This window comes from Chrysemys picta, chromosome 7 (genome assembly GCF_011386835.1).
Source record: "Chrysemys picta bellii isolate R12L10 chromosome 7, ASM1138683v2, whole genome shotgun sequence".
NCBI lineage: Eukaryota > Metazoa > Chordata > Testudines > Emydidae > Chrysemys > Chrysemys picta.
The window spans coordinates 1-13,504 of NC_088797.1; the positions used below are offsets into that span (position 1 = coordinate 1).

Below are 13,504 nucleotides of genomic sequence, written 5' to 3' on the forward strand. Positions count from 1 at the left end.
GGCCCCAGTCAGAATCAAGGCCTTGCTGTACTAAGAACTGGAGGGGGGGGGGGGGGCCGGTGGCACATGGATCAGCATTCATGTCGCACTTCCTATCAGTACCTGGCTGGGACCAAGGAAGCTAACGATCCAACCAGCAGACCAAATTCGGTGATGCATCCTGGTCATGTGCCACCTGAGGCATGTTGCGCATGCGCTAAGACTAAGTAATGTAGAAACATGAGAGATTGTAAAATCTTCAGGACAGGGACTATGTAGGGCAGACAGACAATAGAAGGTAGGGAGAAGAGACTGTGAATTTAAAAAAAAATGATTTTTTTAAAAAAGGTCAACAAAATCATTTTTTGTATTTAATTTAAATACCGTTTTTAAAAATAAACATTTAAAATTAAATTTGCAATTATGATAGATTACAGTATGTTTATGCCTAAACATAGGCTATTAGAATCATGTCCATTACATTAAAAAAAAAGCAGGATATGTTTGCTATCCAAGTATTAAAAAAAGTCAAACCAATGAATTACTGGAAGTCAATGGTTAAGTACACAGAACCAGAGTTGGCTGAAGTGCTAAATTAGCTTTTCACAGCAGTAGCCACTTTCTGCAGATACAAGGAGAATAATTTTATCTCAATTTATTCATTCAGTTTAGTTCAACAACTAGTTAATTCAAAGTTAAGAAACTGATTGGGAGTTGAAAAAACTGGAAAGCTTGTTTCACTCTTCCAATCTGGGAGTAATAACATGGTGTGAGAGGATGAGACCTGGTAGTTCCAAAATCTTGAAGAACATGGTGACCAGAAACAACCAGTTCAATTCACTAACTATAGCGAAACGATTATATTAAAAAACAGTTTTAAATTCAAAACATGTTTGATGAACTTTTTCTTATGGATCCTGCACATTTAAGATAGAATTTTATTTTTATAATAAAACAGTGTTGGCGAGATGAAGAAGTAATGGGATTGTCAGCGGGCACAGTTATTAGAATGGACTAGTTTGTGTCTGTCCAGGCAGACCAATGAATCTATTGAGCTAATTGATTGTAATAAGTTTAGTTATACTGAATATTGTAAATCACTCAGGACTGGTGCTCAAACAACTAAAACAGATGAAGTAAGAAATCTTAATTGAATCATTCTGGTTTCCATTTGTTGCTCATATATTCTTGTGTGTGTTTAATAACTTGAGTAATTTGCAATTAAAACCAGCTCACTTTGGAATGTAAAATAACTAAGGCTGTCAAGTGCAGGCATTAACTGCAATTAATTAACTGAAAGCAAAATTAATGCATTAACTTTCTTAACACGTTAATTGCATACCTGGGGCAGGGTGGGAGACATTGGCAGCAGGGGGGCTGAAGCAGCCCCAACCCACAGCTTCCTGGGTGATGGGGGGACTGGAGCCCTGTGCCACAAACCCTATGGGTGGGAGAGGGGGGCTGGAGCCCCCAGTCCCCAGCCCTGACCCTATATTTGAAAATATAGAAACCTCCCCAAAATATTTAAATAAATGGTATTCTTATATTGTTTAACAGTGCGATTAAAACGGCAATTAATCGCTTGACAGCCCTGAAAATAACCTAAAGCATAGTCCTTGTTATGTCAGTGTAGCAAAAAACATTAAGATAATTCCTTAATAACTGGCTTGCCTTAAGGATAGGAAAAGTTGAGTGGGCCACTTACTAAGGGGGCCTTTCCCAGAAGCTTTTGTCTTCATCTCCTCAAGTTTCTTCTGCTCTTCCTTCTGTTTTTGCTTGAAGGCCAAATCTTCCTGAAGAAAAGTCAACATTTGTTAGCATCTTCCCTCCGACCACTGAAGTGAACTGACAAGGGTTTTGTGAAAAACAGTAAACTGGAGGTAAGCAACTGGAAATTGGAAAATTCCAGAAAACAAAGACTCCCAAAATTATAAATCTCTTCTAAAGAAAGATAGCCATAGAATCATAGAAATGTAAGACTGGAAGGGACCTCAATAGGTCATCTAGTCCAGTGGTTCTCAAACTAGGGCCACCGCTTGTTCAGGGAAAGCCCCTGACAGGTCGGGCCTGTTTGTTTACCTGCCGCGTCCGCAGGTTCGGCCGATCGCGGCTTCCACTGGCTGCAGTTTGCCGCTCCAGGCCAATGGGGGCTGCAGGAAGCGGCACAGGCTAAGGGACGTGCTGCCCGCCCTTCCTGCAGCCCCCGTTGGCCTGGAGCAGCAAACCACAGCCAGTGGAAGCCGCGATCGGCTGAACCAGCAGACGCGGCAGGTAAACAAACCGGCCCGGCCTGCCAGGGGCTTTCCCTGAACAAGCGGCGGCCCTAGTTTGAGAACCACTAATTTAGTCCATTCCCGTCACTCAAAGCAGGACTAAGTAGTAACTAGACCATTCTTGACAGGTGTTTGTCTCACCTGTTCTTAGAAACCTCCAATGACGGAGGATTCCACAAACTCCCTAGGCCAGCGGTTCTCAAACTGTGGGTCAGGACCCCAAAGTGGTCACCACCACATTTTAATGGGGTCACCAGGGCTGTTAAACTTGCTGGGGCCCGGGGCTGAAGCCAAAATCCAAGCCCCATGAAGTCCTCAAGCTTCGGCACCCCCCACGGTGGGGGGCTCAGGCTCCAGTCCCTCTCCCTGGGGTCTTGTAGTAATTTTTGTTGTCAGAAGGGGGTCGTGGTACAATGAAGTTTGAGAAACCCTGCCCTAGGCAATTTGTTCCAGTGGTTAACCACCCAGACAGGAGGTTTTTCCTAATGTCCAGCCTAAACCTCCTTTGCTGCAATTTAAGCCCATTGCTTCTTGTCCTATCCTCAGAGGTTAAGAACACTTCTTCTCCCTCCTCCTTGTAACACCCTTTTATATATTTGAAAATTGTTATCATGTGTGTGTCCCCCACCCCGCCAGTCTCTTCTCCATACTGAACAACCCCAATTCCCCCCTCCCCCAATTTTCCTTCATGTCATGTTTTCTAGACCTTTAATCATTTTTGTTGCTCTCCTCTGGGCTTTTATTGGACACAGTACACCAGTTGAGGTCGAATCAGTGCAGAGTCCAGCAGAATTACTTATTGTGTCTTGCTTACAACACTCCTGCTAATACATCCCAGAATTATGTTCCCTTCTTTGCAACAGCATTATGCTGATGATTCATATTTAGCTTGGGATCCATTATGACCTCTAGATCCCTTTCTGAAGTACTCCTTCCTATGCAGTCATTTCTCATTTTGTATGTGTGCAATTGATTATTCCTCCCTAAATGGAGTACTTTGCATTCGTCCTTATTGAATTTCATCCTATTAACTTCAGACCATTTCTCCAGTTTGTCCAGATCATTTTGAATTTTAATCCTATCCTCCAAAGCGCTTGCAACCCCTCCCAGCTTGGCCTAGTCTTCACTTACCGGCTGGTCCGGCGGCACGCCATCGATGTTCTGGGATCGGTTTATCGCGTCTGGTTAAGACGCGATAAATCGATCCCGGATCGATCCCGGAAGTGCTCACAGTCGGCGCCGGTACTCCAGCTCGCCGAGAGGAGTACGCGGCGTCGACGGGGGGAGACTTCCGGCCACGTCTGGACCGCGGTAAGTCCGGACTAAGGTACTTCGAATTCAGCTACGTTATTAACGTAGCTGAATTTGCGTACCTTAGTCCGAAGTCCGGACTAAGTGGGGACCAGCCCCTTGGTATCATCCACAAACTTCAGAAGTGTACTCTCTATGCCATTATCTAAATCATTGATGAAGATATTGAACAGAACTGGATCAGGACTGATCCCTGAGGGACCCTTGATATGCCCTTTCATATAATATTAAATACCCAAAAAGTAACAAAATTAAGGTTGCCCAGTGCTGCCATGAGCCCTACCAGAATATGGAGAGTGGCTAAACTAACCTCTGGAAACCAGGAAATAAGAAGTTAAATACATACCAGACTCTCAATATAACCTTAACCCTGCCCTTTTTGAGCAATACCCAACATGCCAACACCACACATAGCTCCTGTAAGGATGGAGTGCTGCTAAGGAACACTGTTACAGGTTGGCTAAAAAACAAACAAACAATCAATTTAACTTAAAAAAAAACCCCAAAGTGTTATTTTTAATTTAAATTAAATTACTTGTCCTTTTTAAAATAAAACCATTTTAAAATTAAATCTGAAGATATGATGACATATCTTAAGGGCTAAATATACTACAATCTATTAGAATCTTTTATATTAAATAGAAAGTATTGAACAGTATATGTCTGCTGCTTAAATGTTGAAGAACATCAGACTACTGAACTGGTAGAAGTCACTGATTAAGCACCTGGAATCAGAGTCTTTTGATGTGCTAAACAAAACTGACAGCACTAGCCTCTTCTGCGGGAGTAAAGAGAATATTTTCTTTTCAGTTTATTCAACTAGTTCAGTTCAACAATTAGTTAATTGAAAGTTAAGAAACCGATTGGGAGCTGAAAGAACTGGAAAGCTTGTTTTTCTCTTGCAGTCTATGAATGGAAAAAAAAAATAGGTGTGAAAGGATGGAATCTACTAATTCTAAAATCTTGAAGGACATGAAGGCCAGAAACAGTCAGTTCAATTAACTAACTACAGTTACTACTTCTTTTGTTTAAAAAAATCAGTTTGTTTTAAATGCAAATGCATGTTGTGTTAAACCTAAGAAAAAAAGTATGTAGCCAGCACATTTAAGGTTGTTTGATTTAATATAAATGAATTTTAAAATGCAGTTTTTATGCATTTTAAAATAATTCTAATTTCCATCCAAATGCAGCTGGACACAACTCATGAGCACAAAATTAATAATCAAGTAAATGAGAAATGCATCATTTATGATTTCCTAGCATAATAAAAATGTAAAACTTAAGAATCTGAATAAATGCATATTAAGTTATGTAATTGCTTAAATAAGTCTGCATCAATAGTGTATCCTCCTTGTTAGCAAGAAGTACCAAGTTTAGCATAAAGGCAATACTCATTTACAAATTAAAATCTTGTAATGGTTACCAACCAATGAGAATCAACTTTTTCTTTAGGAAAATAACCAAAACAACAAATGCAAAACAAAATTAAAATAAATTATTTAAATCAAGAATTCCTGCTTGCTGATTTAAACTACGATTAAAATCAGTGACTTGTACTGGTTTGATTTAAAACAATCCAACCAGAGAAGGGATGCAATATATTAGTAGAATGGTGGGTGACAAACATGTTAGTGATGCATTTTGTATTTTAAAATGATTATGCTCTTTAAAACAATCTCCATGACAGGACGACTCCTGGGCACCTCTATTGATGCAATCTATACAACTCAGCACTGAGAGGAGACATACCTGATCCCGCAAGACGCACATGCACTTCTCTTCACATCATAGCAACAACTCTGCCAAGATGCTCCAACTAATCACTCCACCATTTAATAGAGCTACACCTAACAGTAAATGCATGTGGAGTGAATGCAGATAAATGCTGGAATTCAAATTTTTGGAATACCACCAACCCAGTGGCACCGGCCATGTCTATACGTACAGCTGCACCACTGCAGCGCATCTGGTGAAGAAGCTCTATGACAGTGGCTCTCAAACTTTTTTTACTGGTGAGCCCTTTCACACAGCAAGCCTCTGAGTGTGACCCTCCCTTATAAATTAAAAACACTTTAAAATATATTTAACACTATTATAAATGCTCGAGGCAAAGTGGGGTTTGAGGTGGAGGTTGACAGCTTGCAACCCCCCCCAATGTAATAACCTCGCAACCCCAAGGGGGTTTGAGAACCCCTGCTCTATGACAATGGAAGAGCTCTCCTGTCGGCATAGTAAAATCACCTCCACAAATGGCAAAAGCTATGTCAGCAGGAGAAGCTCTCGTTCCACATATCTACCTATAGATTAACAGATTTTAAGCCCAGAAGCGAACCATTAAGTAGCCATAAAATGCTATTCACGTCAGTGAAAGTTCTGCTGCAAATCTGGATTAGAGTAGGGAGAGACCACTATCCACAACTAAGGCTTGGTCTACACTACAAACTTATGTCAGTAAAACTACGTTGCTCAGGGTTGTGGATTTTCTACACCCTGAAACAACATAGTTATATCAACCTAACCACTAGTGTAGACAGTACTACCACCTCTTGGAAAGGTGGAGTACCTATGCCAACGGGAAAGCTTCTTCACTCGCTGTAGCATCTTCACTAAGCGCTACAGCAGCGCTCTAAACGTAGGCAAGCCCTGCTACAAGCTTGTCTACAAGAAGGTGACGTCGCAGACCAAAAAGTTAGTGAGTCTGGGATTTACAACAGCGGCAGCTACTTAATGGCTCTATGCAGAGTCTCAGCACATTCCATTAGCCAGCGTTTCTCAAATGCAGCCACAACAGCCTCCTGGGCAGAGATGGGGGAGGGGGCAAAGTAGTGGTCACTCCCTACAGTACTGAGGGGCTCCGGGGCAAGCTTAACCCCCCTCTTCTCCCATCAGCCTTGGGGCTCTGGTGGCTGGCTCTGAGCTTCAGGCCCCACTCTCCAGCTTCAGGGCTCTGGGCTTCACCCACCCCTGCTCCAGCCATAGGGCTCCAGCTCTGGGCTTCAGCCCAGGGTAGCAGGGTTTCAGCAGTGCCGGCCTTACCTGGTGCTGTGGTCAAGAGGCAAGCAGGGGGCTGAGAGGCCATGGAAGGGAGCTTGGGGTGATTAAGCATGATTGAAATACAGATACGTAGTCACTCTGGGTGACACCCACAGCTAGCCTTTCTGGTACAAAAATGAAGAAACCAGATGGGCCATCAGCAAAGCCAATGAATCCTGGTAGAACTTAACCTTCCTGTGAAAGTTTTGGCCAGCCTGGAAGCAATGGCTGCTATAACACTGCAAGAGCATGTGACCAGACCACATGTCTCTGGATTCCATCTTGGGATGTCAGTATTTTTTCCACAAACCAGTCTGGGAATCAAGTTTTGAAACAAAGGGTTCCTGCCATATGCTAATGCTATATAAGGTAGGGACTGACATCATCTGTTGTTCTTCACTCCCCACATAAGACCCCTGGAAATACCTGAGGAACAAAGACTGAACTGGAGGAAGTGCTGGACCCAGGCTAACAGGATTTCTAGCCTGTATATCAGTGGTCACCAACCGGTCGATTGTGATCATCTGATCGATCCTAGAGGATCTCTCAGTTGATCCTGATCTCTGGCAGCTCAGCAGGGCTGCCGCTAAGACAGGATCCCTGCCTGCCCCAACCCCACACCACTCCCGGAAGTGGCCAGCGCAGCCCCGGGGGCAGGGGTCTCCCTCCACATGCTGCTCCTGCCTGCAAGCACTGCTCCCGCAGCGTCCATTGGCTGGGAACAGGGAGCTGTGGACAATGGGAGCTGCAGGGGTGGTACTTGCAGAGAGGGGCAGTGCACAGAGCCACATGCCCCCCTGTGCCAGGGCCACAAGGGTGAGTTGGCCCCTTCTGGGAGCAGCGTGGGACCGGGGTAGGCAGGGAGCCTGCCTTAGCAGCAGCCACGCTGGACCACCGACCGGGAGCTGCCGGAGGTAAGTGCTGCCTAGCAGGAGGCCCCACCCCAAACCCCCTCCTGCACCCCAAACCCTGACACCTCTCCTACAGCCAGCACCCCCAACCCCTTCCGCACCCCAATACTCTGCCACAGCCTGGAGCCCTCTCCTGCACCCAAACTCCCTCCCAGAGCTTGCACCCCACTCACTCCTGCACCCCAACCCCCTGCCCCAGGCTCAGCCCAGAGCCCCCACCCACAGTGAACTCCTCAGCTCCAGCCCAGTGCCCACACCCCGTCCTGAACCCCAAACCCCTATCGCAGCCCGGTGAAAGTGAGTGAGGGTAGGGGACAGCAAGTAACGGGGGGGGGGGTAGAGTGAGTGGGGTGGGGCTTTGGGTAATGGGTGGCGTAGATCCTGGGTTGCCCTTAAACTCAAAAAGTAATCTTGGGCGTAAAAAGGTTGGAGACTACTGCTGTATATGTAGACCTGAGAAACCCAAGCTCTAAAACTAATGCAGCTTGTGCCTTAAGAATCTACGTCTGCCTGTACCATCAGTTAGGGTGAGAATCCGCTAATTCATATCCAATCAATCTAGTATATTAAGCTTAATGTGGGGGGGGGGGGGTATGTGCTAGATAATCTGCTTTGATCTGTTTGCTATCCCTTATAATCACTTAAAATCTATCTTTTGTAGTTAATACACTTATTTTTGTTTTATCTAAACCAGTGAGGTTGAGTGAAATGCATGTGAAATCGTAGCTCAAGGGGAAAAGGCTGTCGCATATTCCTCTCCACATTGAGGGGGAGGTGAACTGGACAATAAATTCATAATGATTGGGGTTTGGACCATGGCAGGACAGTACAGCTCTGGGGTCCTAGGCTGGGAAGCTGGTGGTTATTTTGGCTGTAGCCTCTCTATTGTTGGTTCACATGCAATGGCTGGTCAGAGAACCTGCATGTAACTGCAGCTGGGTCGGTATGTCCCTGTGTGTATGTTGTTGGAAGCGTAAGACCGAGAGTGTGTCTGCAGCTTGTCACAGCAGCACAGTGTGAGAGGGAGCCAACGCTGGTGGGTCAGAGGGCTCAGTGGCAACCCAGGGGGAACCCGTCACAGTGCATATTTGTTTTTCCTAAAGCTAAGCTCCTAGCCCTCAGAGACCATGTATGGGCTTTGGAGACCAGAGTGGCTGAACTGGAGGAGCTAATGGAGACAGAGAGATACATAGATGAGACTTTCTGGGACACAGTAGATCGGTCCCACCCCTGGTCTGACAGCATCTGTGCTGTTGAGGAGGATGAAAGTCTCAGGGAAGGAGAACATCCAACTGGAGCAGAGGGAAACTATCCCATAGTTGGGACCCAGATGATGATGTGGTATCCTCGTGCACTGAGGATACCTCTCGGGGGGAGGGAACTCCAGTTATTAGGAAGAGACAGGTAACGGTTATGGGGGATTCGATCATTAGAAATATAGATAGCTGGATTTGCGATGACCGGGAGAACCGCATGGTGACTTGCCTGCCTGTGCAAAGGTTGCAGATCTCTCAAGACATCTAGAAGGACTTATGTGTAGTGCAGGGGAGGAGCCAGTGGTTGTGGTCCATGTAGGTACCAGTGACATAGGGAAGGATAGGAGAGAGGTCCTGGAGGCCAAATTTAGGCTGCTAGGTAAGAGATTCAAGTCCATTCTCTGAAATGCTTCCAGTTCCACGCACAGGGCCAGTTAGACAAACAGAACTGCAGGGTCTCAATACATGGATGAGACGATGGTATAGGGAGGAGTTTAGATTAGGAACAAGGGAAGCTTTTGGGAAAGGGGGAGCCTATACAGGAAAGATGGGCTCCACCTAAACCAAAATGGAACCCGATTGCTGGCATTTAAAATTAAAAAGGTCAGAGAGAAGTTTTAAACTAAGGACTGGGGGAAAGCCAACAGGTGCAGAGAAGCACATGGTTCAGACAGAGACATCCCTTAGGGGAGGATCTATTAATGGAGATTCTCTATGTCATAGTAAGGAAGAGAGGATGGAAGATGATAAAATACAGGTAGGATCTGATGAGAAACAGTCAAATGAAAAAAAGTCCCATTCAATTACATCATGTAATGGCAGACAGCTAAAAAGTGACAAGTGTTAATATACAAATACTAGAAGAATAAATAATAAGATGGGTGAACTAGAGTGCCTCATATTAAATGAGGATATTTATATAATAGGCATCACATAAACTTGTTGAAATGAGAATAATCAATGGGACAAAGTAATATCAGGGGACAAAATATAGCAGGACAGAACAGGTTGCGCTGGTGGGGGAGTGGCACTATATGTGAAAAAAAGCATAGAATCAAATGAAGTAAAAATCTTAAATGAACCAAACTGTACCACAGAATCTCTATGGATAGTAATGCAATGTTCTAATAATAAAAATATATTAGTAGGGCTATATTACCGACCACCTGACCACAATGGTGATAGTGACTTTGAAATGCTCAGGGAGATTAGAGAGGCTATAAAAATTTAAAAAATTAAAAAAAAAAAAAAACAACGAAACTTGATAATAATGGGGGATTTCAACTATCCCCATATTGACTAGGTGCATGTCAACTCAGGATGGGATACAGAGATAAAATTTCTAGACACCACTAATGACTGCTTCTTGGAGCAGCTAGTCCTGGAACCCACAAAAGGAGAGGCAATTCTTGATTTAGTCCTAAATGGAGCACAGGAACTGGTCAAAGAGGTGAATATAGCAAGACCGCTTGGTAATAGTGACCATAATATAATTAGATTTAACATCCCGGTGGCGGGGAAAACACCACAACAGCCCAACACTGTAGCATTTAATTTCAGAAAGGGGGACTACACAAAAATGAGGAAGTTAGTTAAACAGAAATTAAAAGATACAGTACTAAAAGTGAAATCCCTGCAAGCTGCATGGAAACTTTTTAAAGACGCCATAATAGAGGCTCAACTTAAATATATACCCCCAAATTAAAAAACATTGTAAGAGAACCAAAAAAGTGCCACCATGGCAAAAAAAAGAAGTAAAAGAAGCAGTGAGACACAAAAAGGCATCCTTTAAAAAGTGGAAGTTAAATCCTAGTGAGGAAAATAGAAAGGAGTATAAACCCTGGCAAATGAAGTGTAAAAATATAATTAGGAAGGCCAAAAAATCTGAAGAACAGCTAGCCAAAGACTCAAAAAGTAATAGCAACAAATTTTTTTAAGTACAACAGAAGCAGGAATCCTGCTAAACAACCAGTGGGGCCACTGGATGATTGAGATGCTAAAGGAGAACTCAAGGATGATATGGCCATTGCAGAGTAATTAAATGAATTCTTTGCATCCATCTTCAGGGCTGAGGATGTGAGGGAGATTCCCAAACCTGAGCCTTTTTTTTAGGTGACAAATCTGAGGAACTGTCCCAGATTGTGGTGTCATTAGAAGTGGTTTTGGAACAAACAGTAATAAGTCACCAGGACCAGATGGTATTCATCCAAGAGTTCTGAAGGAACTCAAATGTGAAATTACAGAACTACTAACTGTAGTTTGTAACCTATCATTTAAATCAGCTTCTGTACCAAATGACTGGAGAATAGCTAAGTGATGCCATTTTTTAAAAAGGGCTCCAGAGGTGATCCCTGCAATTACAGGCCAGTAAGCCTGACTTCAGTACCGGGCATGAACATGATTTGTTGGGGAAGAGTCAACATGGCTTTTGTAAAGGGAAATCATTCCTCACCAATCTACTAGAATTCTTTGAGGGGGTCAACAAGAACGTGGACAAGGGGGATCCAGTGGATCTAGTATACTTAGATTGTCAGAAAGCCTTGTGACAAGGTCCCTCAACAAAGGCTCTTATGCAAAGTAAGCTGTCATGGGATAAGAGGGAAGGTCCTCATGGACTGCTATCTGGTTAAAAGATAGGAAACAAAGGGTAGCAGTTTTCAGAATGGAGAGAGGTAAATAGTGGTGCCCCCCAGTGGTCTGTACTGGGACCAGTCCTAGTCAATATATTCATAAATGACCTGGAAAAAGGGGTAAACAGTGACATGGCAAAATATGCAGATGATACAAAAACTACTCAAGATAGTTAAGTCCCAGGCAGACTGTGAAGAGCTACAGAAGGATCTCTCAAAACTGGGTGACTGGGCAACAAAATGGCAGATGAAATTCAATGTTGGTAAATGAAAAGTAATGCACATTGGAAAACATAATCCCAACTATACATATAAAATGATGAGGTCTAAATTAGCTGTTACCATTCAAGAAAGATCTTGGAGTCATTGTGGATAGTTCTCTGAAAACATCTACTCAATGGGCAGCTGTAGTCAATAAAGCAAACAGAACGTTGGGCATCATTAAGAAAGGGACAGATAAGAAGACAGAAAATATCATATTGCCTCTATGTAAATCCATGTTACACCCACATCTTGAATATTCCATGCAGATGTGGTCGCCCCATCTCAAAAAAGATATATTGGAATTGGAAAATATTTAGAAAAGGGCAACAAAAATGATTAGGGGTATGGAGTGTCTGCCATATGAGGAGACTGGGACTTTTCAGCTTGGAAAAGAGACGACTGAGAGGGAATATGATAGTCTATAAACTCATAACTGGTGTGGAAAAAGTAAATAGGGAAGTGTTATTTACTCCTTCTCATAAACACGAACTAGGGGTCACCAAATAAAATTAATAGGCAGTAGGTTTAAAACAAACAAAAGGAAGTATTTTTTCACACAATGCACAATCAACTTGTAGAACTCCTTGCCAGAGGATGTTATGTAGGCCAAGACTATAACAGGGTTCAAAAAAGAACTAGATAAGTTCACAGAGAATAGGTCCATCAATAGCTATTAGCCAGGATGAGCTGGGATGGTGTCCCTAGCTTCTGGTAAAGAGAGGCTGGAAATGGGAAACACAGGATTCATCACTTGATGATGACCTGTTCTGTTCATTCCCTCTGGGGCACCTTGCATTGGCCAATGCCAGAAGATACTGGACTAGATGGCCCTTAGGCCATACTGGGTCATGCTTGCAGGGAGCTGCTGGAGGTGAGCATCCCGTATCTGGCACCCCAAGCTCCTCCTGCACCCCAACCCCCTGCCCCAAGCATTTCAGGAAAATTTGTCAGACTGGCCACCAATATGAGTTGGTGGCTGCACTCTGAGGCCACCAAAAATTTTGTTGTGAGAACCCCTGCATTAGACCACAGCCTCACTATGACCACTTTACCAGTCAAGTTTATCTCCACAAAACCCAGTTACAGGTGCCACTGCTCCCCCAACCCTATTCCAAGGTGAGCAAAGTCCCCTCCCGGTAGCCAGACCCTCAGCCCGCCCACGAAGGGAAGAGCTCAGCACTGACTCCCACCTCGTCCATGTCCTTTGCCTGTTTCTTCGGTTGCTTCAGAGGTTTCTTCTTACCACCTACACCAAAGGAAAAGGAAACAGTGAGGCGCAGAGCCGGGTGTTCGCATGCGAGCCCCCCACCCCCGGACCCTTTGCGGGAGGAGAGCGGCGCGCGCCCCGGAGCCCTCACGGGGAGAAAGGGAAAAGGGGGGGAGCGCGAGCGGCACCCACTCCAGAGCCACGCACGAAGGGACGGCGGGAACACAAAGCCCAGCAAGTCTCTGTTTCCTCTAGTGCCGATCCGGGACATGGGACGGGCTCAGCCTTTAGCCGCATTAAAGCGAACCCTAAGGGCCGGCAGGAGAAAAGGGGACACTAGCTTTCTAGAGACCCCGTTACCGTCTCTGCCCGACATAGCGTGGCTCAAGACTCAGCACCCTCACAAGCACAGCGCTAGCCCGGAAGTACAAGCCCGTCGGCTTATCACTTCCGTCTGACGTTATGCGGCCACCATACGGTTTCAGGTGCCCGCTTCCGAGTTCACCCGAGAGTGGTGAGCACTGCGCGTGCCCGAGCTAGGAGAGCCAAGGGTGTGGAACCGCGGCACGCGCAGAGAAGGGGAGCCGGGCAGGTACCGACAAGGGGTTGCAGGGAGATGGGTGGAACGCGCGGGGAGAAT

General features: G+C 44.7%; 1 protein-coding gene and 1 non-coding gene across 6 annotated transcripts in view; one reads left to right on the plus strand and one right to left on the minus strand.

The window, feature by feature from the left end:
- Positions 1-1,630: 1,630 nt before the first annotated feature.
- Positions 1,631-13,307, minus strand: LOC103306480 (uncharacterized). The gene is made up of 3 exons (XR_010589370.1): positions 13,225-13,307; positions 12,848-12,903; positions 1,631-1,768 (listed from the first exon to the last, which is right to left on the minus strand). It is a non-coding gene; the product is annotated as an uncharacterized LOC103306480 (transcript).
- The window catches only part of CCDC51 (coiled-coil domain containing 51), a 28,341-nt gene continuing 28,099 nt past the window's right edge, over positions 13,263-13,504 (plus strand). Inside the window, exon 1 of one of the 5 annotated variants that reach the window (XM_005296014.5) lies at positions 13,263-13,378. In XM_005296014.5, coding sequence (XP_005296071.2) covers positions 13,327-13,378 — 52 coding nt within the window. In that variant the 5' untranslated portion in view covers positions 13,263-13,326. Of the gene's footprint in view, positions 13,457-13,504 lie in introns of all 5 variants that reach the window. The other 4 variants (XM_065552854.1, XM_005296015.4, XM_065552855.1 and 1 more) reach the window with 4 other exon arrangements.